We start from the raw sequence: 24653 nt of genomic DNA, 5'->3' as shown, positions 1-24653 counted from the left end.
CAGGTCGCAGTGGTGGGTAGTATATGGGGCTTTGGTGACAAAACAGATGGCACTGTGATAGACTACATCCAATTTCTTGAGTAGAGTGTTGGAGGCTATTTTGTAAATGACATCGCCGAAGTAAAGGATCGGTAGGATAGTCAGTTTTACGAGGGTATGTTTGGCAGCATGAGTGAAGAATGCTTTGTTGTGAAATAGGAAGCCGATTCTAGATTTAATTTTGGAATGGAGATGCTTAAGGAGAAGTTTATCTAAAGTTCCATGTATAATAGTTATATATTTTATCAATGTTTATTATGAGTATTTCTGTGAATGGATGTGGCTCTCTGCAAAATCACTGCATGTTTTGGAACTGCTGAACATAACACGCCAATGTAAAATGTAATTTTTGGATATAAATATGCACTTTAACGAACAAATCATACATGTATTTTGTAACATGAAGTCCTATGAGTGTCATCTGATGAAGATCATCAAAGGTTAGTGATTCATTTTATCTATATTCCTGCTTTTTGTGACTCCACTCTTTGGCTGGAAAAATGACTGTGTTTTTCTGTGACTTGGTGGTGACCTAACATATTCGTTTGTGGTGCTTTCGCTGTAAAGCCTTTTTGAAATTAGACACTGTGGCTGGATTAACAAGAATTGTATCTTTAAAATGGTGTAAAATACTTGTATGCTTGAGGAATTTTAATTATGAGATTTTTGTTGTTTTGAATTTGGCGCCCTGCACTTTCACTGGCTGTTGGCGGGGTGGGACGCTACCGTCCCTAATATCCCAGAGAGGTTAACACAGTGTCCAAAGATAGGCCAAATGTATACAGAATGCATGTATACGTCTGCGTAGAGGTGGATCAGAGAATCACCAGCAGCAAGAACGACATCATTTAAGTATACAGAGAAAAGAGTTGGCCCGAGAATTGAACCCTGTGGCACCCCCATAGAGACTGCCAGAGGTCCGGACAACAGGACCTACGATTTGACACACTGAACTCTATCTGAGAAGTAGTTGGTGAACCAGGCGAGGCAGTCATTTGAGAAACCAAGGCTATTGAGGCTGCCGATAAGAATGCGGTGATTGACAGAGTCAAAAGCTTTGGCCAGGTGATGAAGATGGCTGCACAGTACTGTCTTTTATCGATGGTGGTTATGATATTGTTTTTAACTTTGAGCGTGGCTGAGGTGCACCCATGACCAACTCGGAAACCAGATTGCATAGCGGAGAATGTACGATGGGATTCGAAATGGTTGGTGATCTGTTTGTTAACTTGGCTTTCGAAGACTTTAGACAGGCAGGGCAGGATGGATATATGTCTGTACCAGTTTGGGTCTAGAGTGTCTCCGCCTTTGAAGAGGCTGATGACCGCAGCAGCTTTCCAATCTTTAGGAATTTCAGACGATACGAAAAAGAGGTTGAACAGGCTAGTAATAGGGGTTGCAACAATTGCGGTGGATCATTTTAGAAAGAGAGGGCCCAGATTGTCTAGCCCAGCTGATTTGTAGGGGTCCAGATTTTACAGCTCTTCGTGAGTGTCATTAGGCCTGTTGTGTATGTTATGCTCCTAGCTATGTTAACTGGTATTTTTCTTACAAGGGGCTGTACTTCCCCTTGCTGTTGCCACCACTACTGTCATCATCAACAGGAAACTCAAGAGGAAGTTTGCTTTCTTTCTTTTCTCAGAGCTCTCAGGGAACGGACTAGCTTTTAAGATATTGACATTTAAATGTATATGTTGCTGTTGTCTGGACTTCAGATCATACAAAACTCTTGGTGGATGGATTTCATCACCTACCAGCCACTTGACATCACACCTGACACGATTTCACAGAATAGTTTTTTTTCTACTTTTGCCCTCAGATAGCACTTGTGGTGGGTGTTGTTCTGCCTCTTTTCTGTGTTGTGAAAGAGTGATATCTTCCCATTTTATTTCTCTGAACACTCTTCAGGCTGCACACTTCCTCTGCACAGCGCCAGACAGAACACTGCCAAGGGTGTCGCAGCAAGATACAAGGAGCCATTTTCTGACAGGCCTCAAAGTCAAACATGGTTATGGATATGACTGCCCCGTAACATAGGAGGTTTCCCAGCCAGCTGTCTTTCCAAGGAGTTTGTAAATATTTAATTTATATTCAGAAGACAGAGGGGAAACAATGAGTTTTGACAGAGTGCCATCCAAGTCAGAGGTCATGGGCTGGAATCCACACCAATTGTCAGACTACATGAGGAGGGTAAGTCATTTTCAGGTTAATTGTGCACCTTTTGTTGACAGCTCACAACCTGTAAAAGCTTTCCTTAATTCTCTGTCATACAACATCATATTCAAAGCTGTTTCACAGTGTCCTTATTAATTTTTTTTTTTTTTTACAGTTGGAGTTAAGTGGATGTGACAAAGTCATCGTGAAATGTAATATTAATGGGCAAAGGTTCTTGGTAAGAGATATGAAGCAAATGTGTGTCCCTTTTCCCACGTGTTCCTAGTTGGACTGGAAGACAAAATAATTAATATTTGTACTGTCGTGATATATCACTTAATGGAAATACTTAATCTATCATTTTGTAGAACATGAGTGAAAATGACATTCAGAAATTCCCCAAAGTCCATTCACCGTGAGTATTTCATTCATTTCTCTTGAATTTTGTTAAACTGAACATTTCAACAATTACATCAAACCATTTTTACATGCTCACACGGAAAACCAGCATAGGCACCCAGGTAGACTAAGCACCCTGAAAAAGTGCTCCACTTTTGGGTGGACCATTGTAAGGCAAAATGAAGACCACTCAGTCTCTTATGCCCCTGAACAATGAAAATGTTGGGAAGTATGATAATTACACAGGGAGAGGAAACTATTCAACAGAGATAAACTTCTTTTTTTTAACATTAGTGTTTTAGGGCAGGAAACAGTAAAGCGGGGGACCAAGAAGGACCAGAGGGATAGACAGATAGGGAGGAGAGTGGTAGGGTGCCTTATTTTAGAAGAACATTCGGAGAGCCAAAGAGTGACAATGAAATTTCAACCTACTTTTTAGATCCCACATCCTGTCACAGGCAGACTCAAATAGCACTCACCAATCACTGCTCACAATATTAAACATGCGACACATGCTCAGAATAGAATTATAAGGGAATTATTGACTGTGTCGATACGCGACTGTGTGACAAAAGATGGTGACACTGTTTGCCCCAATAGATGGTAGCAGTATTGACTGCCACAATGTTGTCTGCTCTTTTTACAGACTTATCTCCAAAATATGCTGTGAAATCAACAGGAAAGAAGAAAAAAGGCCATTCTTCGCTAAAAGGTGTGCACTTCTTGCAATTCTTAGCTATTCAACTTTAGTAGTTTAATTCAAAGCAATATCCAAGCACAATCTTTCTCTCCTCTGTACTTTCTCCAGATCTACAGCACCAAAATATCATGAACCAGGTATGTATTATTTAGAATTTGAAAGCATAGGCTTTACCCTAGATCAAGTTATTATGATTGACATAGAAGCAATTGGACCATGATAAATGGGACATTTTACCATTCTACTGCTTCCTACTGCAGATACATCACAAGAGGTTCAGCCCTGGGGACCTGATGAATTTGTAAGTCTGTATTTGGCCATGTTAGTTTACTGCATTCCATTCCTCCCTCTTAATTTCAAGTCTTGTTCCTCTCGGGAATATTTATCTTTTCATCAGTATTTAACTTGGTTGTCTGTCACTCCCAGGATGATGACGATGACGATGACTATGTAAGCCCAGATGCTGATGATGATGACGGCAGTGTGGGCGATTATGAGTACCCAACAGAGGGGCCGGAGGTTGGAGGTGAGGACAGTGACAATGACTATGAGCCACCTCCGTCTGAGCCGCCTGATGAGATTCCCCATAAACTCTTTGCTGCCAAGCGCATGGCTGACGATGACTACATTGGTACGGAGACATCAGTACAACACTGCCATGCAAAACTACTCTCACAAAGGACATATGTTGTCACTTTGTATTGTCCCACATTGATTACAATATGTCTGTCTGTCTGTCTGTCTGTCTGTCTGTCTGTCTGTCTGTCTGTCTGTCTGTCTGTCTCTGTCTCTGTGTTTAGATAGTACCCCGCACCGCGGTACAGCTGTAAGGCAACCACCTCCACCACCTCAACGCCCTGGGCCTGGTCCTCCACTCCCCTCCGCCAGTCGCCCTAGTGTGAGTATGTCCCCTCTGACTGCACTCCTCTTTCACTCCCCCACTCTCTCCTTTCACTCAGTCCTTCATCATTACGTTAAACTCTTTGTTTCTGCAGCTAGTGGAGCCTCCCCCACCCAGAAGGGAGCAATCTCCCCAGCGCCTTGGCAGACTCCCTGGTAAGAGTAAATGTACACTTTGGAATGTTAGTATCTCACTTTTCAGTCACTTGTATTGATTTTTACCTTGTCTTTTCATATTGTCTTTTAAAGTGCCCGCTCCTTTCTCAAGTGCTCCCCCTGCTCCACTAGTTGACCGCAGAATAAAGCCCACCAAACTGGATCGAACAAACCTTACTGAATCTCCAGTACCAGGTACTCTCACACCAATCTTAACCTAGCAAGCAAAAGTTTACTACAGCAGTTGTCTGTTCTTACACCTGCTCTGTTTGTCCACACAGCAAGGAAGTTGAACACAACCGATAGGGTGAGAATTACATTTGATTATGTTCTTATTAGTCCTATATTGTGTCCAAACAACTTTCTTCTCATCCCTACATCATCGCTCAATGTCAAGTGAAGACAATTATACACATACATCTTTTATGTGCTTGCTGAAGTTATACTTAGCTTTTAATAACTGTATACATTTTAGCTGGAAGCATGTCCACATGTGAGTGTTTAAAGGCCTTTACTAATAGTATGAGTCTTTATTAATAGTTCGAAATAGGTAGAATTCACAATGAAGTATATGACATGTTTGTTTTTCCTCACACACACAGCCTGCTCCACATTTATGGAGGTAAAGAAGTCTTCTTTTTTTTGTGTGTATTGCTTTCCTTCGTACGACTTCTCCCAGTTCTATTTCATGTCATTGACAATGCACCGCCTTCCGTGTTTGAATCATGACTGCACATGTGCATATGTGCCACATTTGTTGTACATACACTCAGTTATATAACTGTTCCTTTTTCTCAAGAAATGAAACAAGCCATAACTGAAATGCTCACTACTCTGACCAGTATGGGAACCTCTGACTTCACATACCTTCTATTTCCAGGCCTCAGGCAGAAGAGAGGAGTCCAGACCCTCCCAGGATGCCCAAACCGCCCCTCCCTCTGTCAGCTAGAGTCATCAGGAGCAGCTCGTCGGTGGGCAACAACAGGTCTGCCGTGCATCCACCTTCCCTTCATGCTCCATACAGCACAGCTCCAGGCACATTATGTCATATACACTACATATCAGCTGATCCTTAAATAAACACACTGTGGTTCAATGGTTACGGAAGTACAGTACACTCCATCAGGAAGACATGGGGTGGAGGAGTGGAATGGTGGTTGTTTAGTTAGCGGGAGCTATTTGAGCTGGGGTGAATCACTGCCACAGATCACTCCTTTGTAGGACCTTTGCTTGTGGTACAAAGGAGAAGCTCTCTGCATCACAACATGTGTAGCGTTTTAGTATTACCCTTCCAGTTTTCCGTCTGTGTTTCGTTTGATTTGTTGGCTGTTGCACATATTTGGCTAAATCTTTGTGCTCGCTTACTCAGTTTAACGCTAATTAGAAATATCCAAGTGAATATAACAACTCATTCATCTGTAATGTCCATTTCTGTTGCAGATATGTGCCTGGTGCAAGAAATGAGGTAAGGCTATTTCACTGGATCACCACAACGGTGGAAGTTTTTTATTTTTCTTTTACCTTTATTTTACCGGGTAAGTTGACTGAGAACACATTCTCATTTACAGCAACGACCTGGGGAATAGTTACAGGGGAAAGGAGAGGGGATGAATGAGCCAATTGTAAGCTGGGGATGATTTGGTGACCGTGATGGTATGAGGGCCAGATTGGGAATTTGTCCAGGACACCAGGGTTAACACCCCTACTCTTACAATAAGTGCCATGGGATCTTTAGGGACCACAGAGAGTCAGGACACCCGTTAAAAGTCCCATCTGAAAGACGGCACCCTACACAGGGCAATATCCCCAAACACTTCCCTGGGGCATTTTTTTTTTAGACCAGAGGAAGGGTGCAGCATCTGATTCATCCAGGGACCAACCAGGACCAACCCTGCTTAGCTTCAGAAGCAAGCCAGCAGTGGGCTGCAGGGTGCTAATAAGGATTTTGAAACTGTGTATTTAGCTTCACTAAACCCCTATTTATTCCTGGTTCTAACATGCGTCCTTTGTCCTGATCTTGTCCACATTATGATTGTGCCCACATTTTTTGACAGGTGTAGTAAGAAAATAAAATACGCATTGTGATCTGATTGTGATCAGATCTTCCTGACCAATCATTGTGTCTGGATATCTTGCAAGTGTAGATCTAATCTGAAAACATTTAAATCATCCTTATCCCGCCCTCTAAAATCATTGACAGGTGGCATGTGTCTTAAAATAAATAAATATTATTTTGAAAGGATATCCCTTCAAGTAATAACCAGGAAATCTGGTCACAATGCAGACATAGTGGACGCATAAAATACATATTTAATACCATGTGTAGACACGTATCTGCAAAAGTGGGCACAATCAGAACGTGGACAGGGTCAAAACAAAGGACTCATGTTAGCACCAGGTATAAACGGGGCTTGAGAAAAGGCTGTAGCTCCACCTCATACCATGTTCCTCTCTTATGTCACCAACAGGTACGAAATGAAGGTAAGTCATTTTCTAAAAAGCTTTTTCTTCTTGTACAAGGGAACTTTACATTACACTTCATCTTCCTCCTGTTTTTAACCTGAGGGACTATGCAGTACGTCTTTCATTCTCATAATGATTATATGTATCTCTTCTAGTGTCCATGGCCAAGTCCTTCAACTCCAACACATTTCCTAGACCAGGGCTCCCTAGACCACCCTTACCTTCAGACTGGTAAGATCAGTTGTTTTGTAACGTCAAAGTTAGGGAAGGAAAATGGCTTATACGGAGGATATAACTTTGCAGCGGTGATGGAATATAAAGGTTACCATTTGAATGGTAACTTCTAAACTCTTGTTCCACCTCTCTCCAGCTTGCCACCTAATATCGCTACAACTGCTTCAAGACTGCAGGCATGTGAGTGCTGTGTTTTGACTTCGGTCCCCATTATCAAACACTCTACTCTGGTAAATGATACTGTGTGACTCACAGCTGACAGCTATGACTCACAACTTCTCGATTGATCACTGATTGGATTCTCCTTTTTCCTTTCTAAGCTTTCTCCCACAGGAGCAAGATTATGCCCGTGCCGTCACCTGTGCAAGCTTCCATGCCCCCACCGGCAGACCTAGAGGATGAACAGGTGACCGCCTAACATACAGACCGACAGACAGACAGATTCTCGAATATGAACGTACTTACGTTGGACCGGCTCTAGTGATGCAATGACTTGCATAGCTCAGTAGGTGGCGACATTGTATTGTTCTTCTTTATTTATTTTTTTAAGTTTCACCTTTATTTAACCAGGTAAGCTAGTTGAGAACAACTGCGTCCTGGCCAAGATAAAGCAAAGCAGTGTGACACAGACAAAAACACAGAGTTACACATGGAATAACTTCCAAGGGAGTATTGTAGATTCTGGCTGCAGCCCCTAGTCTCAATTGCTGTGGTGTCTACGAGCAGAGCCCTTTGACTATGTGAGACAGTCAGCTCCTATTGAATCAATCAAATATGTCAGTAGGCCCTCATGCAGTACTGTATGTGCAAATAATGGTAATTTTGAGCATTTAATCAATCATTCAATCAAATGTGTTTATAAAGCCCTTCTTACATCAGCAGATGTCACAAAGTGCTATACAGAAACCCAGCCTAAAACCCCAAACAGCAAGCAATGCAGAAGCACGGGGGCTAGGAAAAACTCCCTAGAAAGGCAGGAACCTAGGAAGAAACCTAGAGAGGAACCAGGCTCTGAAGGGTGGCCAGTCCTCTTCTGGCTGTGCCGGGTAGAGATTATAAGAGTACATGGCCATTAAGGCCAGATTGTTCTTCAAAATGTTCAAATGTTCATAGATGACCAGCAGGGTTGTAGAGGGTGCAACAGGTCTGTACCTCAGGACTAAATGTCAGTTAGCTTTTCATAGCTGAGCATTCAGAAGTCGAGACAGCAGGTGCGGTAGAGAGAGATTTTGAAAACAGCAGGTCTGGGACAAGGTAGTACGTCCGGTGAACATAGCCATAGGCAGAACTGTTGAAACTGGAGCAGCAGCACGACCAGGTGGACTGGGGACAGCCAGGAGTCATCCGGCCAAGTAGTGCAGGGTAGCCTAGTGGTTAGAGCGTTGGGCTATTACCGGAAGGTTGCAAGTTCAAATCCCTGAGCTGACAAGGTACAAATCTGTCATTCTGCCCCTGAACAGGCAGTTAACCCACTGTTCCAAGGCTGTCATTGAAAATAAGAATTTGTTCTTAACTGACCTGCCTAGTTAAATAAAGATTTAAAAAAAAATGTAAGTCCTGAAGCACGGTCCTAGAGTGCAGCTCCTCTGGGAGGAGAGAGAGAGAGAATTAGAGGAAGCATATTTCCCTCATCAATCTACACAGAATACCCCATAATGACAAAGCAAAAATATATTTTTAGAAATGTTTGCAAATTTTGAAGAAATTAAAAGAAAGAAATATCACATAAGTATTCAGACCCTTTACTCAGTACTTTGTGGAAGCACCTTTGGCAGTGATTACAGCCTTGTGTCTTCTTGGGTATGATTCTAAAAGCTTGGCACACCTGTATTTGGGGAGTTTCTCCCATTCTTCACTGCAGATCTTCTCAAGCTCTGTCAAGTTGGATGGGGAGCATCGCTGCAAAGCTATTTTCAGGTCTCTCCAGAGATGTTAAGTTAGGTTCAAGTCCGGACTCTGGCTGGGACACTCAAGGACATTCAGAGACTTGTCCCAAAGCCACTCCTGCATTCTCTTGGCTGTGTGCTTATGGTCGTTGTCCTGTTGGAAGGTGAACCTTCGGCCCAGTCTGAGGTCCTCAGCGCTCTGGAGCAGGAGGATCTCTCTGTACTCTGCTCCCTTCATCTTTCCCTCGATCCTGACTAGTCTCCCATTACCTGCCGCTGAAAAACATCCCCACAGTATGATGCTGCCACCATTATGCTTCATCGTAGGGATGGTGCCAGGTTTCCTCCAGACGTGACGTTTGGCATTCAGGCCAAAGAGTTCAATCCTGTTTTCATTAGACCAGAGAATCTTGTTTCTCATGGTCTGAGAGTCATTTAGATGCCTTTTGGCACACTCAAAGTGGGCTGTCTTGTGCCTTTTACTGAGGAATGGCTTCCGTCTGGCCACTCTACCATAAAGGCCTGATTTGGTGGAGTGCTGCAGAGATGGTTGTCCTTCTACTCTGGAGCTCTGCCAGAGCGACCATTGGATTATTGGTCACTTCCTTGACCAAAGCCCTTCTCCCCTGATTGCTCAGTTTGTCCTGGCAGCCAGCACTAGGAAGAGTCTTGGTGGTTCTAAACTTGTTGAATTTAAGAATGATGGAGGCCACTGTGTTCTTTGGGACCTTCAATGCTGCAGAAATGTTTTGGTACCCTTCCCCAGATCTGTGCCTCGACAGCGGCAGGGTAGCTTAGTGGTTAGAGTGTTGGACTAGTAACCGACTAGTAACCGGAAAGTTGTAAGTTCAAACCCCCGAGCTGACAAGGTACAAATCAAATCAAATCAAATCAAATTTTATTTGTCACATACACATGGTTAGCAGATGTTAATGCGAGTGTAGCGAAATGCTTGTGCTTCTAGTTCCGACAATGCAGTAATAACAAGTAATCTAACTAACAATTCCAAAACTACTGTCTTGTACACAGTGTAAGGGGATAAAGAATATGTACATAAGGATATATGAATGAGTGATGGTACAGAGCAGCATAGGCAAGATACAGTAGATGGTATCGGGTACAGTATGTACAAATGAGATGAGTATGTAAACAAAGTGGCATAGTATAGTATAAAGTGGCTAGTGATACATGTATTACATAAGGATACCGTCGATGATATAGAGTACAGTATATACGTATGCATATGAGATGAATAATGTAGGGTAAGTAACATTTATATAAGGTAGCATTGTTTAAAGTGGCTAGTGATATATTTACATCATTTCCCATCAATTCCCATTATTAAAGTGGCTGGAGTTGAGTCAGTGTCAGTGTGTTGGCAGCAGCCACTCAGTGTTAGTGGTGGCTGTTTAACAGTCTGATGGCCTTGAGATAGAAGCTGTTTTTCAGTCTCTCGGTCCCAGCTTTGATGCACCTGTACTGACCTCGCCTTCTGGATGATAGCGGGGTGAACAGGCAGTGGCTCGGGTGGTTGATGTCCTTGATGATCTTTATGGCCTTCCTGTGACATCGGGTGGTGTAGGTGTCCTGGAGGGCAGGTAGTTTGCCCCCGGTGATGCGTTGTGCAGACCTCACTACCCTCTGGAGAGCCTTACGGTTGAGGGCGGTGCAGTTGCCATACCAGGCGGTGATACAGCCCGCCAGGATGCTCTCGATTGTGCATCTGTAGAAGTTTGTGAGTGCTTTTGGTGACAAGCCGAATTTCTTCAGCCTCCTGAGGTTGAAGAGGCGCTGCTGCGCCTTCTTCACGATGCTGTCTGTGTGAGTGGACCAATTCAGTTTGTCTGTGATGTGTATGCCGAGGAACTTAAAACTTGCTACCCTCTCCACTACTGTTCCATCTATGTGGATAGGGGGGTGTTCCCTCTGCTGTTTCCTGAAGTCCACAATCATCTCCTTAGTTTTGTTGACGTTGAGTGTGAGGTTGTTTTCCTGACACCACACTCCGAGGGCCCTCAAATCTGTCGTTCTGCCCCTGAACAGGCAATTAACCCACTGTTCCTAGGCTGTCATTGAAAATAAGAATTTGTTCTTAACTGACTTGCCTAGTAAAATAAAAATAAATACATTTAAAAAAAAAATCCTATCTCGGAGCTCTACGGACAATTCCTTCTACCTCATGGCTTGGTTTTTGCACTGTCAACTGTGGGACCTTATATAGACAGGTTTTGTGCCTTTCCAAATCATGTCCAATCAATTGAATTTACCACAGGTGGACTCCAGTCAAGTTGTAGAATCATCTGAAGGATGATCAATGGAAACAGGATGCACCTGAGCTCAATTTCTAGTGTCATAGTAAAGGGTCTGAATACTAATGTTTTTTGTCATTATGGGATTTGTGTGTAGATGTGTGATGAGGATTGTTATTTATTTAATCCATTTTAGAATAAGGCAGTAACATAACATGTGGGAAATGTCAAGTGGAACACTGTGGCCCCACCCGACGATTCCCCCGGACAGGGCCAACCAGGCAGGATATAACCCCACCCACTTTACAACAGCACAACCCCTACACCACTAGAGGGATATCAACAGACTACCAACTTACTACAGTGAGACAAGGCTGAGTATAGCCCACGAAGATCTCCTCCGACGCACAAGGCCGACGGGGCGCAAAACCAGACAGAAAGATAATGTCTGACACAACACACTCAAGTATCGCACCCCTCCTAGGAACGGCATGGAAGAGCACTAGTAAGCCAGTGACTCAGCCCCCGTAATAGGGTTAGAGATAAAGAAACCCAGTGGAGAGAGGGGGACCCGGGCAGTTTGTTTCTCCAGTACCTTGCCGTTCAACTACGCCAGACTACACTCAATCATAGGTCCAACTGACCTACTGAAGAGATGAGTCTTCAGTAAAGACTTAAAGCTCGAGACCGAGTCTGTGTCTCTCACTTCGATATGCTGACCGTTCAATAAAAAGTGAGGTCTATAGGAGAAGGCCCTGCCTCCAGCTGTTTGATTAGCAAATTATAGGGACAATAAGGAGGCCTGTGTCTTGTGACCGTAGCGTACGTGTAGGTATGTACGGCAGGACTAAATCGGAGAGATAGGTAATGTTTTGTAGGTTAGCAGTAAAACCTTGAAATCAGCCCTAGTCTTAACAGGAAGCCGGTGTAGAGACGCTAGCACTGGAGTAATATGTGATCACATTTTTTGGGTTCTAGTCAGGATTCTAGTTGCCGAGTCTAGTACTAACTGAAGTTAATTTAGTGCTTTATCCAGGCAGCCGGAGAGTGGAGAATTGCAGTAGTATAATCTAGAAGTGACAAAAGCATGGATTAGCTTTTCTGCACATTTTTAGACAAAAGTTTTCTGATTTAGGCAATGTTACGAGGATGGAAAAAATATTCTTGATAGGTTTGTAAAAGACGACAACTCACTTCTATTGAAACATTTGGAAACATTACGAACGTAGCAATTGTTGTTGTGACATGGTTTTTGTCTGAATCCTATTACAGAAATTAGTAACAGGTCACAAATCCCATATTATTGATGTGTGATTGTGTTCCTATGTGAATGTGTAGGACATGAACCCTCAGTGGTACGTTGGCCAGGTGTCACGGGGCCAAGCGGAGAGCTGTCTCAGACGGGTCAATAAGGTGAGGCGTCTTCTGCTACCAATATCACTCACACACCTGGTTGACGGTAATAACTCTGCACTTACAGATTCATTGTGACAATGGTTTTTCGAAGGGGACCATGAAATATCATATATAGTCCAATGTCCAAAATGACAATATTATTTAAATAAATATGTATAGTTCACTAGTGCTCTGTGGTGATAGAATACAAACACCACTATGACGAGCAGTGTTTTTCTGTTTCACTTGCTGATTAGGATGGTGCATTTCTGGTACGAGACAGTTCTAAGCGCTCGTCCATCCAGCCCTATACGCTCATGGTGCTTTACCAGGACAAAGTCTACAATATCCAGATTCGCTGCGAACAGAACGAGTTTCTGCTGGGAACTGGTCTGAAGGGCTCAGAGGTACACAATATCTACCTCATTCATCCTGACTGAGGCTTGGAGTTGATCCTGTTCAGGTCAAATGGTCCAAAATAAATTCATAGCCCTAATTATGACCAGTCGGAGTAAAATGTGTAATTCTATATCATATTAGCAAGCATTCTGAGGATGACGTAGTGAGCTTTGTGAACTGTATCTGGAATCTGAAAGTTTGTTATATAGTACTTTTGGCTCCACAATCAACAAGAATATTTGATTAGATGTACCATCTGACATGTATGTTTCAGCTTTTGTTATGATACGACTCAATGAACCCCTGCTAATGGATGGGTTCCTGTTTTCTGTTTCAGACCTTTCCGATGGTGGCACACATCATCAACCATTACAGACAGCAACCACTTCTGCTGATTGATGCTAAGAACCGTGAAGCAGGTCAGCAGAACCAGTGTCCCCTGATCTACCCAGCAGGTCTCCGTCCATCCTTTTAGTAGAAACCTGGGGGGAGGGAGAACAATAACATGGACCAATAGTCAAGATTGACATTGGTTTTAATAAAAGAATACCACTAACATTATGGGGGAATGAATTATGCAACCTTTGAATTCCAGTACATTGTCTTTACATGTACAGTCATTTAATGTAAAGCCAAGTGACTCTTGGATGAAGAGTGCGCCACTGTCAACTGTTTACTCGATGGACTTGAAAAAGAAAAGTCAATACTGGTTCAACAATATTTGTCTTTTTTTTTCTCTCTACTTATGTATTTATTTGAGTACGGAAACCACAGAGGCTGAAAATGTCCGTGTGCGTAGTTCTGTAAATGTTTATGTTGCTCTGTGTTATTTTCCTGTTACGAGCCTAGATAGCAGCAAGATCTGCTGTGAATCAGAACCAAGCACACATTGTCCAAGTAAGGACATAGTGGGGTAAACAGTCAATCACTACTGCTGAGCTTTCATAATACGGAATTGATTGGCTTCCAAATTAAACAGTATTTCTTTCCTTGCACGGTTAAATGAAAGCAATGTAAATTTAATTTCTGACACTGTATGTTCCTTTATGTAGCTGTATTTACTGTTTAAACCATCTTTGCATTTTTTGGGATTGGAAACGTGGCAGAAATTCTACAAATCATTGGTTATTGATGGCGGCACACTAGAAAAACTTCACTGACCTCTGTGCCAAATTCTGCCCGTCTTTTCCATTGACTTTTTTGTCAACGACTTCCGTTGTTTCTCTAACTTGCCTGAAACATAGACGATGACAAAAAGGGTTGTCTCACTGCTGATCTGGTGGTGTAGTATTAAAACAAGTTCAAGTGTGTTGCATCTGCACCACGAACCTGTTGTAAACCATAATCATAATCTGTATATAAAAGATGTATGTCCCTAATCTCAAATGTGTTTGTTATAATTTACACAAGCCTTACATTAGTGTAATACATGTTAAACCTGACTCCTCTGCCTAGAGAGAAAATATAAATCGTACAGTATGTATAATACAATAGCCGACAATATAACCCTCCTGGAGAGACAGACATGCTGTTATGTCTGTGTCAGCACAGCAGGAGAGGATTACATCAATCACACTAACTGCCATCCTTGGCAGCCTCCAAGATTTTTTTTTCCTGGAAATGAATCATGGAACACTTAACCTGTCCTTGCAGGCAACTTGAGAGAGACAACTCTGAGCTGATAAGGTGGGATATATATTTGGGAGGAACAAATGATGAGGAACAAAAACTACCCAACTGCCATATACCTCTGTCTGCCGAAATTCAGGCTTGAATCATCCATGACTGTGCAGAAATGTTCGCAGTAAAGCCTGCATGGATCACTGAAATCAAAGCCCTCGCTCACCCTGAAAAAGGCCATGGCGGTACATAAGTCCCTGTCTAAGTAAAAATGAATTATTCTGCATGAAGAAGCCATAGACATCAAGCTCTCTGGAGCCACGCAGCCTGGCCTCATAGAATAGACGTAACATAGTAAATGAAAACGCAAGATACAAATGAGTATGATATGTTACGTTTGGTATGGTTACATAAGACACTACCTGCAAATGTTACATTGATGCTGCCTGCAAACCGTGGCTAACTGGGCTACCACATGAAAATCATTTTGCTATGGTATTTATGATCAAATGTTACCATATAGCTAGACCCTTCCTGCTAAATGTACTGTGAACAAAAGGTTAGCTGTCCCAAGTGTGGCTTATCGATAGCAATAAGATCCATGTGATCTCTCCTGTTGAAGTTCCTTTAAAAATAATTTTCACAATCACAAATACACTCACCATGTTAGCACTGTCCCTAAATAAAGATACCTGTAAACATTAGTGTTGTTTCAAGTTATTTATTATAGTTAGCTAAATGGAGAACAGCATCTGTCTTCATATTCTGCTGCAGAAATCTGACTGACCAACTAACTGGCACCCAGTTGACAAAAACACTTCAGTGAGAATTGCCGGTGGTATTTATTGGGGTGACTCATGTAGCCAACTGGACGCAGCTCTGCAGAGTGGTAGCTGGCACAGCCACAAAGTCATAAAATCTGATTTTTAACCTAACCTTAACCACACTGCTAACCTTAAATGAAGACCAAAAAGCTCATTTTGGTTTTCATGCAGCTGGCCCATTTAGCGGAAATCGCTCAGTTCTGCCATTTAAAAAAATCTGTTAACATTTCTTTCAATTGCTTATTATTATTATTATTTATTTTATTGCACAAAACACCAGTATCCATACAGGAAGCATAGAACAGAGAACAGCATATACGCCATCCTAGAGAGTTTGCCATAGTCTTTGACAATATTCCATCTGGAACTCTCATGCCGTTTAGAGGTGTAACCAGACCTCACCTTTTTGAAATAGCCTCCTGTTGACTATCCAGGAACAATGTGTTTCTCCTTGCTCCCTCAGTTCAATGATAGAAATATATGTGCTTTATTTCAAAGGGATGTTGTATTTATTCCTTATGTTACAACTTACGGGAAATAATTTGTTAATATAACCTGGGTGGTTTCAGTTCTGAATGCTGATTGGCTGAAAGCTGTGGCATATCAGACCGTATACAATGGGTATTCCAAAAAAATCCTTTACTGTTCTAATTACTTTGGTAACCAGTTTGTAATAGCAATAAGGCACCTTGTGGTAAATGGCCAATATACCATGGCTAACATAAGAACATACATTAGCATTAACTGTACTTTTTGTGATGAGCATCCAGAAACATTTTTTGAATGTATTTTGGCATTGTCTACATGTAAAGAGATTATGGCAAGATATTTGCAGATTTATAATTGATAACATTCTTGAGGACTTTTGTTTATTATGGGAAAATATGCTGCTCGGTTTCCTTAACTATAATAAGGATAAATAAAAACTATTTCACATTTAATTGTGCTAATGGGGAAATGTCATATTCGTTTATATAAATTCACAAATAAAAAAACATTATTCCTTGTTTTCTAAAAGGAGTTTGAGCAGTACATTAAAATCATTATTACTACATTATTTTAATAAGAAAGCCGTAAAAACAGTCAATACGTGTCTGTAATTTGTTGTACCCCCCTAAGACCTGCCTCCAGGTCAAGATTCATGACAACAGAGCTCGCCAGCTTGTATCATATAACCCGGAAATGAGTTACCTCTGGTTCGATCAGCCGTCTCTATGGGGAAAATTAATGGGGAAAGAACAGGGTTTTGGGATAAACGCCGAAAATAAGTTCTGAGGTTAACACAGGTTTAGGAGATTTTGTTCTAGGAGATCATTTCAGTCATGACCTTTCTGAATTATGAAGCCTTTATGTACTTTAAAAAAATAGATAAATACTATAGATAAAATAGACATTAGCTGATGAAGATTATCTCGTAGAACAAAACATATAAGATCTCCTACGCCTGTGTTTACCAATGACCAAATTGTTGGTGTTTATTTAGAAACCCTACAAAAACACCAGTTATTTCACCATAGACGGGTTGGTTGTTTAGCAACAAAACCAGATGCATGTGCAACTATGTGGTAAAACAGACAGGGTTGGCTTAGATAGTTGACAACATGTAAACTATATTTCGTCTCCAATGTTTCTTGAAAACATGAATACATTTGCACAATGATCACTTGTTTGTCTCTCAAATACATTGTTACATTTGTTGGTTAGCTAGCCAGTGAATTTTAGCCATATTAGCAATGACATGAAATGAGTCAAAACAGCTCAAAACAAGACATGGTATCACAGCCTGGTCTCATATACTAGACATAACATAGTAACTTAAATCCGGGCCACCAAAATGAGTAAGATATGTTACAGTTTGGTATGGTTACATAAGACAGAAGGTTACTTTAAGCAAAAATGAAAGGCGGGTGGTTGGTCGGGGTGAATGGGTGGGCATATAACCGAAAGGTTGTGTGTTTGAATCTCATCACAGACAACTTTAGCATTTTAACTAATTAGCAACTTTTCGACTACTTACTACTTTATAGCTACTTTGCAACTACTGAGCATGTTAGCTAACCCTTCCCCTAACCCTAACCTTAACCTTTTAGTCACAACAAATTGGAATTTGTAACATATCATACATTTTGCAAATTCCTAACATATTGTACATTTTGGACATTTGTAACCAGGGCCTAAAATGAACACCGGCCACCTGCCAAATGCGGGTAGATTTTGGCATTGGTGGGTAAGAATGTCTAATTCACCAGCCACGTTGGCGGATGGTCACACACAGGGCTCTACCATGCAAGAATTTAATAAAATTTTATTTCATATCTGGTAATACACAAATAAATAGGAATCCATGCTGGGGGGCTGTGTGCGCTGTGAGTGAAGTGCTGACAGATTTGTTTTTATAACCAATGCACACAGGCATAACAGTTGGTCTAACTACTAAAGTGAGACTTTATCCTCGTGTTTCAAAAAACATTTTGACTGGTAAAAAATGTTAGTAGCTGGTAGATTTTTAAATCTACTTGCCACAGTGGCTGGTAGAAGGAAAACATCGTTTTAGGCCCTATTTGTAACATATTGTACATTTTGCAAATTTGTAACATATTGTACAAATTGCAATTTGTAAAACATTTTATATGAATTGTAATTGAAATGGATGATGTACATCCACAAATTAATACACACCATACGAAACATAACATATCATACAAAAACTAGTGTCTTAGATTTACGTAGAGAATAATACGAAATGCTCTGAGATCTTGTTGGGTATCAAGAACAAGACAAAACTAGCTGAAACGAGTCACTTACTATTCCCCACATGGCAGTTTCTTTTCATTGTTGGTAGATATCTGGCCACCCAGACTCACAACAACTCCCGGACTTCTGCCCCATTGATGTGTGCGCATCGTTTTTGTGACGTTGTTAGCTAACCCATTTACAGGATTTCCCCAAAGAATAAGTGACCTATTATATTAGAGTCTAAATTGTTATGCATGCTTTTAAATTACTGTAATATTTGTAAATGCCGCACCAATTTCCCATTACTCAGTAAAACAATCATTTTTCCCATGTTCTTAACCATATTGACTGGGTGGGTGTCAAATTAAAATTGCAAAACATTTCACAGAGCTTAGACTAACTGCTGTTGGAGTACTGGTGGAATTCCACCTCCAATTCAAAGGGAATCCTCCACGCCTAAACCGGCCTAAACTCACTCAAATGCAAAGTGTGACACGGTCACAGAAACAACCAATCAGAGCAGACGTGGGTGTCGCTGTAGTACTATAAATTGACCAGGTGAGACAGGTGGCAGGTTGTGATGCACCTGTACTGGACACAAAATAGAACAGAGTGAAAGGCAAATTCACCTCTCAGCTCGAAGCAGAGGAACAGATAATACTGAAGAAAAGTAAGATCCAGATTTTTTTTTTTTACCAGAGCCATTTATCAGACTGAAGAGACCAGCTGCCAATCCAAGGACCAGTCTGTGGGTGAGCATGACGATGTTTGTGCCACAGAGCCTCTCTCCACCTTCATGTGGAACCCAGTACCCCAGTCTGGGACAGGAGTCTCCAGAGTTCAGCCTGTACAGCGACAGCTTCTACAGCCCTCCAGCCGTGCCTAGCCTGCAGCAGGCCACCCCTCCTGCCTATGACCTGGGAGACTACACCAGCCCTTCTACCAACCCTTACCTGTGGTTCAATGGCCCAGAGCTCAACAGTGTTCCCTACATAGAGGGACCCACGGTGCCAGCTTGTGGGCCCTATGTGCCCCAACACTGCAACATGCAAAGGCCCTATCTGGGTGCTGATGGGCCGGGGGTTGTGGTAGGGGACCTGAGCTGGTTTTCCATGCCCTCTCAAGAAGAGCTGATGAAGCTAGTCAGGCCACCCTACTCCTACTCTGCCCTTATTGCCATGGCGATACATGGGGCCCAAGAGAGACGGCTCACCCTGAGCCAGATCTACCAATATGTAGCAGACAACTTCCCCTTCTACAACAAAAGCAAGGCCGGGTGGCAGAACTCTATTCGCCACAACCTCTCCCTCAATGACTGCTTCAAGAAGGTGCCCCGAGATGAGGATGATCCAGGTAAGAACATTTCCTTGGTTTAAAAAAAATTGGTCTTTTAATTTCAAGGTGTTCCAAGAGAAATGTATACATTTGTAACCTTTAAAAAAATGGTGTAATGTGTCTCAGACAGATATTAACTCTTGCCCAACTATGTGAGAGCAAATCCTTAACAAAGATGTCTTATGTGTCTCCTTATAGGCAAGGGTAACTATTGGACCTTGGACCCCAACTGTGAGAAGAGGTTCGACAATGGCAACTTCCGTCGCAAGAGGAAGAGGAAGTCGGAATCCCTGCCTGGCGACGGGGGCTCCTCAGGTTCTGAGTCATTAGAGTCCAGCCCCAAACACCCCAACAACATGAGTGACGTGTCCAGCTCCTCTGACCGCGGCCCCTCCCCCATCTCCTCAGCTCCCTCCCTCTGCCTGAACAGCTTCCTGTCTCAGATGGCTGAAGTGGGGACGGTATCAAACACAGTAGAGGCAGACACCCTCCACAGACCCAGGCTGCCTATAGAGGTACCCCAACGGGCCTCTCCGTCCCAGGGATACGGCTCCTACTCTCCCAACGCTACAGTGCCTCACTGGGAAGTCCATATGTCTCATCCGCAGCACCCAACCATCCCTTCCTCCCCTCCCCTCTACCCTGGGGGCTACAGGGACTCTGTCCGCTCCCTGCTCAGCAACCAGCTATACCCAGCCTTGGACTCAATACTTTACCAACAGGAAGGCACAGAGGTGTAAAGCACAACTGATACTCCATAGGGCAGCCTGCCTTTGGGCAAACTCTCACTACAACGTCTTCCTCAGCAGAGAATGAAACTTCACTGAACTCATACTAAAGAGGATGATTTACAATGTTTTTTTTCCCTCACTCTTAATTGATTGTACGTATGTATATTGTTTGTTGTTCCATATACTGTCTTTATAATATGAACTCAACTATCTGTAAAACATTTGAGGGATTCTTGGATTCAAACATTTTTAAAGTGGGTTTTGTATGTGATGTACGTAAATGTCCTGTCATCGAGCTTTTTACTATTTTTTTAAATAAAGAACAACAACAATAAGAAATTCTCACTGCTATTTTTCTGGGAGTATTTATTGCATGAAAACAGATTTAAAGAGGCAAATACAGATTATGGTCACACTTCAAAACATGATTAATTCTGAAATAACTATTTAGGATGGTACATTATATCATGCAGTTTGATCTAGATCTGATTGCCAGTGCTTTTGATTGAGATAAGACAAGCTCCCATTACAGTCAATGATCTGAGAGACAGGGTGTGAAATGAGGGAGGCAAAGAAACCGTTAAACACTGAATGGGAGGGGGACAGGTGAGAGCCAGGGAAAAAAAGATATATGCAACAGAACTTGTTCCTCAAGGTTGCCCTCTGCTCCCACTTACAGCTACAGCCCCCTCTCCTCAATCTCCCTTTATTTGCCCCTCTTCGGTTCAGGGTATAAGCTAATGCCTCTCACCATTAGTCAGCCATGCTTTTGGACACATAATAACCTATTTAACAGATCCATTTCATTTTAAACTATATGAACAGCACACCTAAAAACGTTAAAAGACTATTTGCAATTGTGTGCTATTTCCCATGTTGGAAAAAAAAAAAAAAACAGCAAGCAATGCAGGTGTAGAAGCACGGTGGCTAGGGAAAACTCCCCAGAAAGGCCAAAACCTAGGAAGAAACCTAGAGCGGAACCAGGCTATGAGGGTTGGCCAGTCCTCTTCTGGCTGTGCCGGGTGGAGATTATAACAGAACATGGCCAAGATGTTCAAATGTTCATAAATGACCAGCAGGGTCAAATAATAATATTCACAGTAGACTCATTACATACAGTATACGGCATGTAGTTATTTGCTTGAACTATTTGCTTTCACCCCGTCACAATGTAGAAACTGCTGACTGCAACATTAAAATGTCACACCTCTAATATTCACAAGAGCTAAAAAAAACACACAAAAACACATCACCTCAACAGATTCCACTGAGGAGGTCAGTAAGATGCTGAGGTCAACATCTGTAGCCCAACGCTTAGAGCTGTGGGAACTCAGCACCCCATTTCTCCCTCTGAGTAGCAGGCAGCAAAGGGGGACTAGAGAACATGCTTGAGGAACCATTCCCATGTGTATCTCTGGCATGGAAGAATCTGTGGAGAGGCATGAGAGAAACATTGAGTGAGAAATTGAAGGGAGGATTGGGGAGAGTGAGGAGAAGGGGGAAGTGGATAATGATCCTCTCTACAGGCCTCAGCGCCCTCCAATCCATCTCTCCTCTCCTCACCCCACACCTCCCCTGTTACTACTCAGTCTGGAAGGTGAGTGAAGGGGAAAGAGGGTTCCCTTAACATGGAAGCATGATCACTTGTCTTAGTGGTCTTGGCTGTGTGATAGTCACAGGCATAATCATTCGCCTCTGTTCTCTACTTTGATGCTTCCTTTCCTCCTGGGCTCCTGAGTGGCGCAGCGGTCTAAGGCACTGCATCCCAGTGTAGGAGGTGTCACTATAGTCCCTGGTTCAAATCCAGGCTGTATCATATCTAGCTGTGATTGGGAGTCCCATAGGGCGGGAACAAATGGACAAGTGTTGTTTGGCTAGGGTAGGCTGTCATTGTAACTAAAAAACCGACTTGCCTAGTTAAATAAAACAATTTTAAAAAATCCTTTCCTCTGTTAGAGAAGTGTGAATGGTTGTTTTTTTTGACAAATATCAGTACAGTATGTGTCTTTGTCTTATTATCCAAATGAACCCTCAGGCGTCCAATCACTCTGTCAGCGCATGACAACAGCAGCCTCATCATTACCCAGTCAAAGCTGATACGAGTGGCATGTGCCACACATCTCTAACTATAGCACCATCGCCGCCACCACCCCACCCACATTCTCCAGTGACCCCATCCTCATCCTCATGTGTTTTTATTGACCCAATACTATCTTGACTGGATGAAACAGCCCTCCCCTTTCAGACGTGTCATAAAGAGGGGATAAATACGTGACCAGCGATCACAGTAAGGGTGCCCTGTGTTTACAGTCTTGTGCCTCTTCAACTGTTTCTGTCAGTGTTGCTTATGGGGAAAGATAGATTTCTTTTGTCTTTAGCTTCCTGCATGCCAGTAGTGGAAAAACCAGCTCAGGCTCCCTGTAACCAGCTCAGGCTCCCTGTAACCAGCTCAGGCTCCCTGTAACCAGCTCAGGCTCCCTTAGTATTTAAAAATAATAAAAAAATCTTAGCCAGGTCGATTTAATTAAGGTAAATACAATTTCTCTACATAAACGATTAGAAATAATATAATAATCAGATAAAAACCCAATATGTAAATGAATGTCTCTTAACAAGTCAAATAGATCAACAGCTGCCAGGCTTAATGCGTCCTGTGTTTGACATGTGCCGGTGGTCTGTCTTCTAGCTCACAGCAGGGGCACGTCTGAGGCCAAAGGGGGCAGACGGCATCCTGAAACCCCCTCTACCTGTTCACTGTACACATCTCTCTGCTCATCCACACGCTCAGTCTAAAACCAAATGATATTGTTAAAAAAAAGGGGGCGAATGGCACAGTGGGTCACTTTTACCTGTTCAAATGCTTCTCCCCTGATTCACTGTCTTACATCAACATTTCTAGTGGCGTGATCCAAAATGCATTTTCATCACTACCTCGTCAACTCAGGCAGGTTCTTCATTTTCATTTGAAAAGACCTGCTGACATTCATTGACATGAAAAGGCTTTATCAGACATTATATTTAATTAAGACCTTTTTTTTCTCTCTCCAGTTGCTTAAAATAACTTTGGAGCAGTATTGTATCCCAAAAGACAGGGTTGAACGGTATGACCGTGATTTATCCATGTTGTGTCCGACGACAATTTTTTTGTTTGTTTTCAACTATTATCTCCCACTGCATCGACTGTATTGCGTAGGTTTAGGAAGTTACATATGATCTTCACATAGGTAGGTAATTCCTGAGTAATCATTATTAAGTATATTACTGTAATACGCCACATACACAGTTCATTGTACCAACCCTAACGTGAGTACATTCAATCCAAACCAGTAAACCCATTTGACACAGAGAAAGGTGTGCTACCATCCCAACTGGGTGAATCACTCAATGACTCTAATTACGTAGAGGTGGGGGAGAGTAATGTGGACCTTAATACAAAGACCCCAGCCTGGCAACACTGGGGCAATAATAACCCAGTCAACACTAATACACTGATAAGTCCGGCATGTGCCACACACACACACACACACACACATGCAGACACACACAAACACACACACACACACTTCTCTTCATTGTATTGACCTTGCCCTGTCAAATGACACAAGCTTTACGTCTTTAGTGATACAACAGGGCAGGCATAATGCTATCGCTATCTGCCCTTGGTAAAATGGGGCACCCATTCAGATGAGTAAATCTGACGAGGTGCCTCACGTCCAACGACACAGTAAGTGTGCCTTGTGTTTACTGACACATTCCACATCAATAGGACAGTATTGTTGGTAAACACTGATGCTGATGGGGGTAGAGATGAACACCTCACTATGCCCTCGAGCTCAATCCTACAGGTCTGGAACAAACTGTTGGATCCACCCAAAGAAAGAAGAAGAGGGATACAGAGTATGTAGAAGACATTGTGTTTTTATTTGTTTGGTACAGTTTAAAAATATGATCAGAGTTGAGTAAGAGCATCAAAGATATTAATGACATTTTAAGACATTTGAGAAAGTTGATTGTTATGACTTTGCCCAAGATAGTGTTATCTTATTGCAGGTATTTTACAACAACAAAGGCCTAATTGGGGGATTGTTCAGTAGACTGACATTAAACCCATATTTACATGGTCTTCAGTTGGAATTTATGTCTCAAAAACATTGCTAATTTATTAAATGTTTGTTTATATAGAGTACCAGTACCTGTCAAAAGTTGTACAATTTTCTACATTGGTTGAGAGAATGCCAAGAGTGTGGAAAGCTGTCATCAAGGCAAAGGATGGCTACTTTGAAGAATCTCAAATATAAAATATATTTTGATTTGTTTAACACTTTTTTGGTTACTACATGATTCCATATCTGTTATTTCATAGTGTTGATAACTTCACTATTATAATACAACATAGAAAATAGTCAAAATAAAGAAAAACCCTGGAATGAGTA

General features: G+C 42.1%; 2 protein-coding genes across 2 annotated transcripts; both read left to right on the top strand.

Moving 5' to 3' along the window:
• Positions 1-1952: 1952 nt before the first annotated feature.
• On the top strand, positions 1953-13691 carry LOC139422085 (lymphocyte cytosolic protein 2-like). Its single transcript, XM_071173234.1, has 21 exons — positions 1953-2229; positions 2369-2431; positions 2562-2608; positions 3239-3304; positions 3401-3429; positions 3553-3593; positions 3719-3923; positions 4093-4190; positions 4288-4348; positions 4442-4543; positions 4630-4655; positions 4951-4970; positions 5229-5333; positions 5789-5813; positions 6817-6829; positions 6967-7042; positions 7182-7225; positions 7366-7451; positions 12519-12593; positions 12833-12982; positions 13312-13691. Exons 1-21 carry the CDS (start codon positions 2152-2154, stop codon positions 13447-13449), a joined length of 1548 nt encoding a protein of 515 aa, XP_071029335.1. The 5' UTR covers positions 1953-2151; the 3' UTR covers positions 13450-13691.
• A 5081-nt stretch (positions 13692-18772) lies between these two features.
• LOC139422084 (forkhead box protein I3-B-like) lies at positions 18773-20236 on the top strand. The gene is made up of 2 exons (XM_071173233.1): positions 18773-19507; positions 19688-20236. The coding sequence occupies exons 1-2, from the start codon at positions 18913-18915 to the stop codon at positions 20227-20229; spliced, it is 1137 nt and encodes a 378-aa protein (XP_071029334.1). The 5' UTR covers positions 18773-18912; the 3' UTR covers positions 20230-20236.
• The last annotated feature ends 4417 nt before the right edge of the window (positions 20237-24653 follow it).

Source organism: Oncorhynchus clarkii, chromosome 12 (assembly GCF_045791955.1).
Source record: "Oncorhynchus clarkii lewisi isolate Uvic-CL-2024 chromosome 12, UVic_Ocla_1.0, whole genome shotgun sequence".
NCBI classification, from domain to species: Eukaryota; Metazoa; Chordata; class Actinopteri; order Salmoniformes; family Salmonidae; genus Oncorhynchus; species Oncorhynchus clarkii.
The sequence above is the reverse complement of the archived record's forward strand: the minus strand, read 5'-3'. Positions and strand labels throughout refer to the sequence as shown.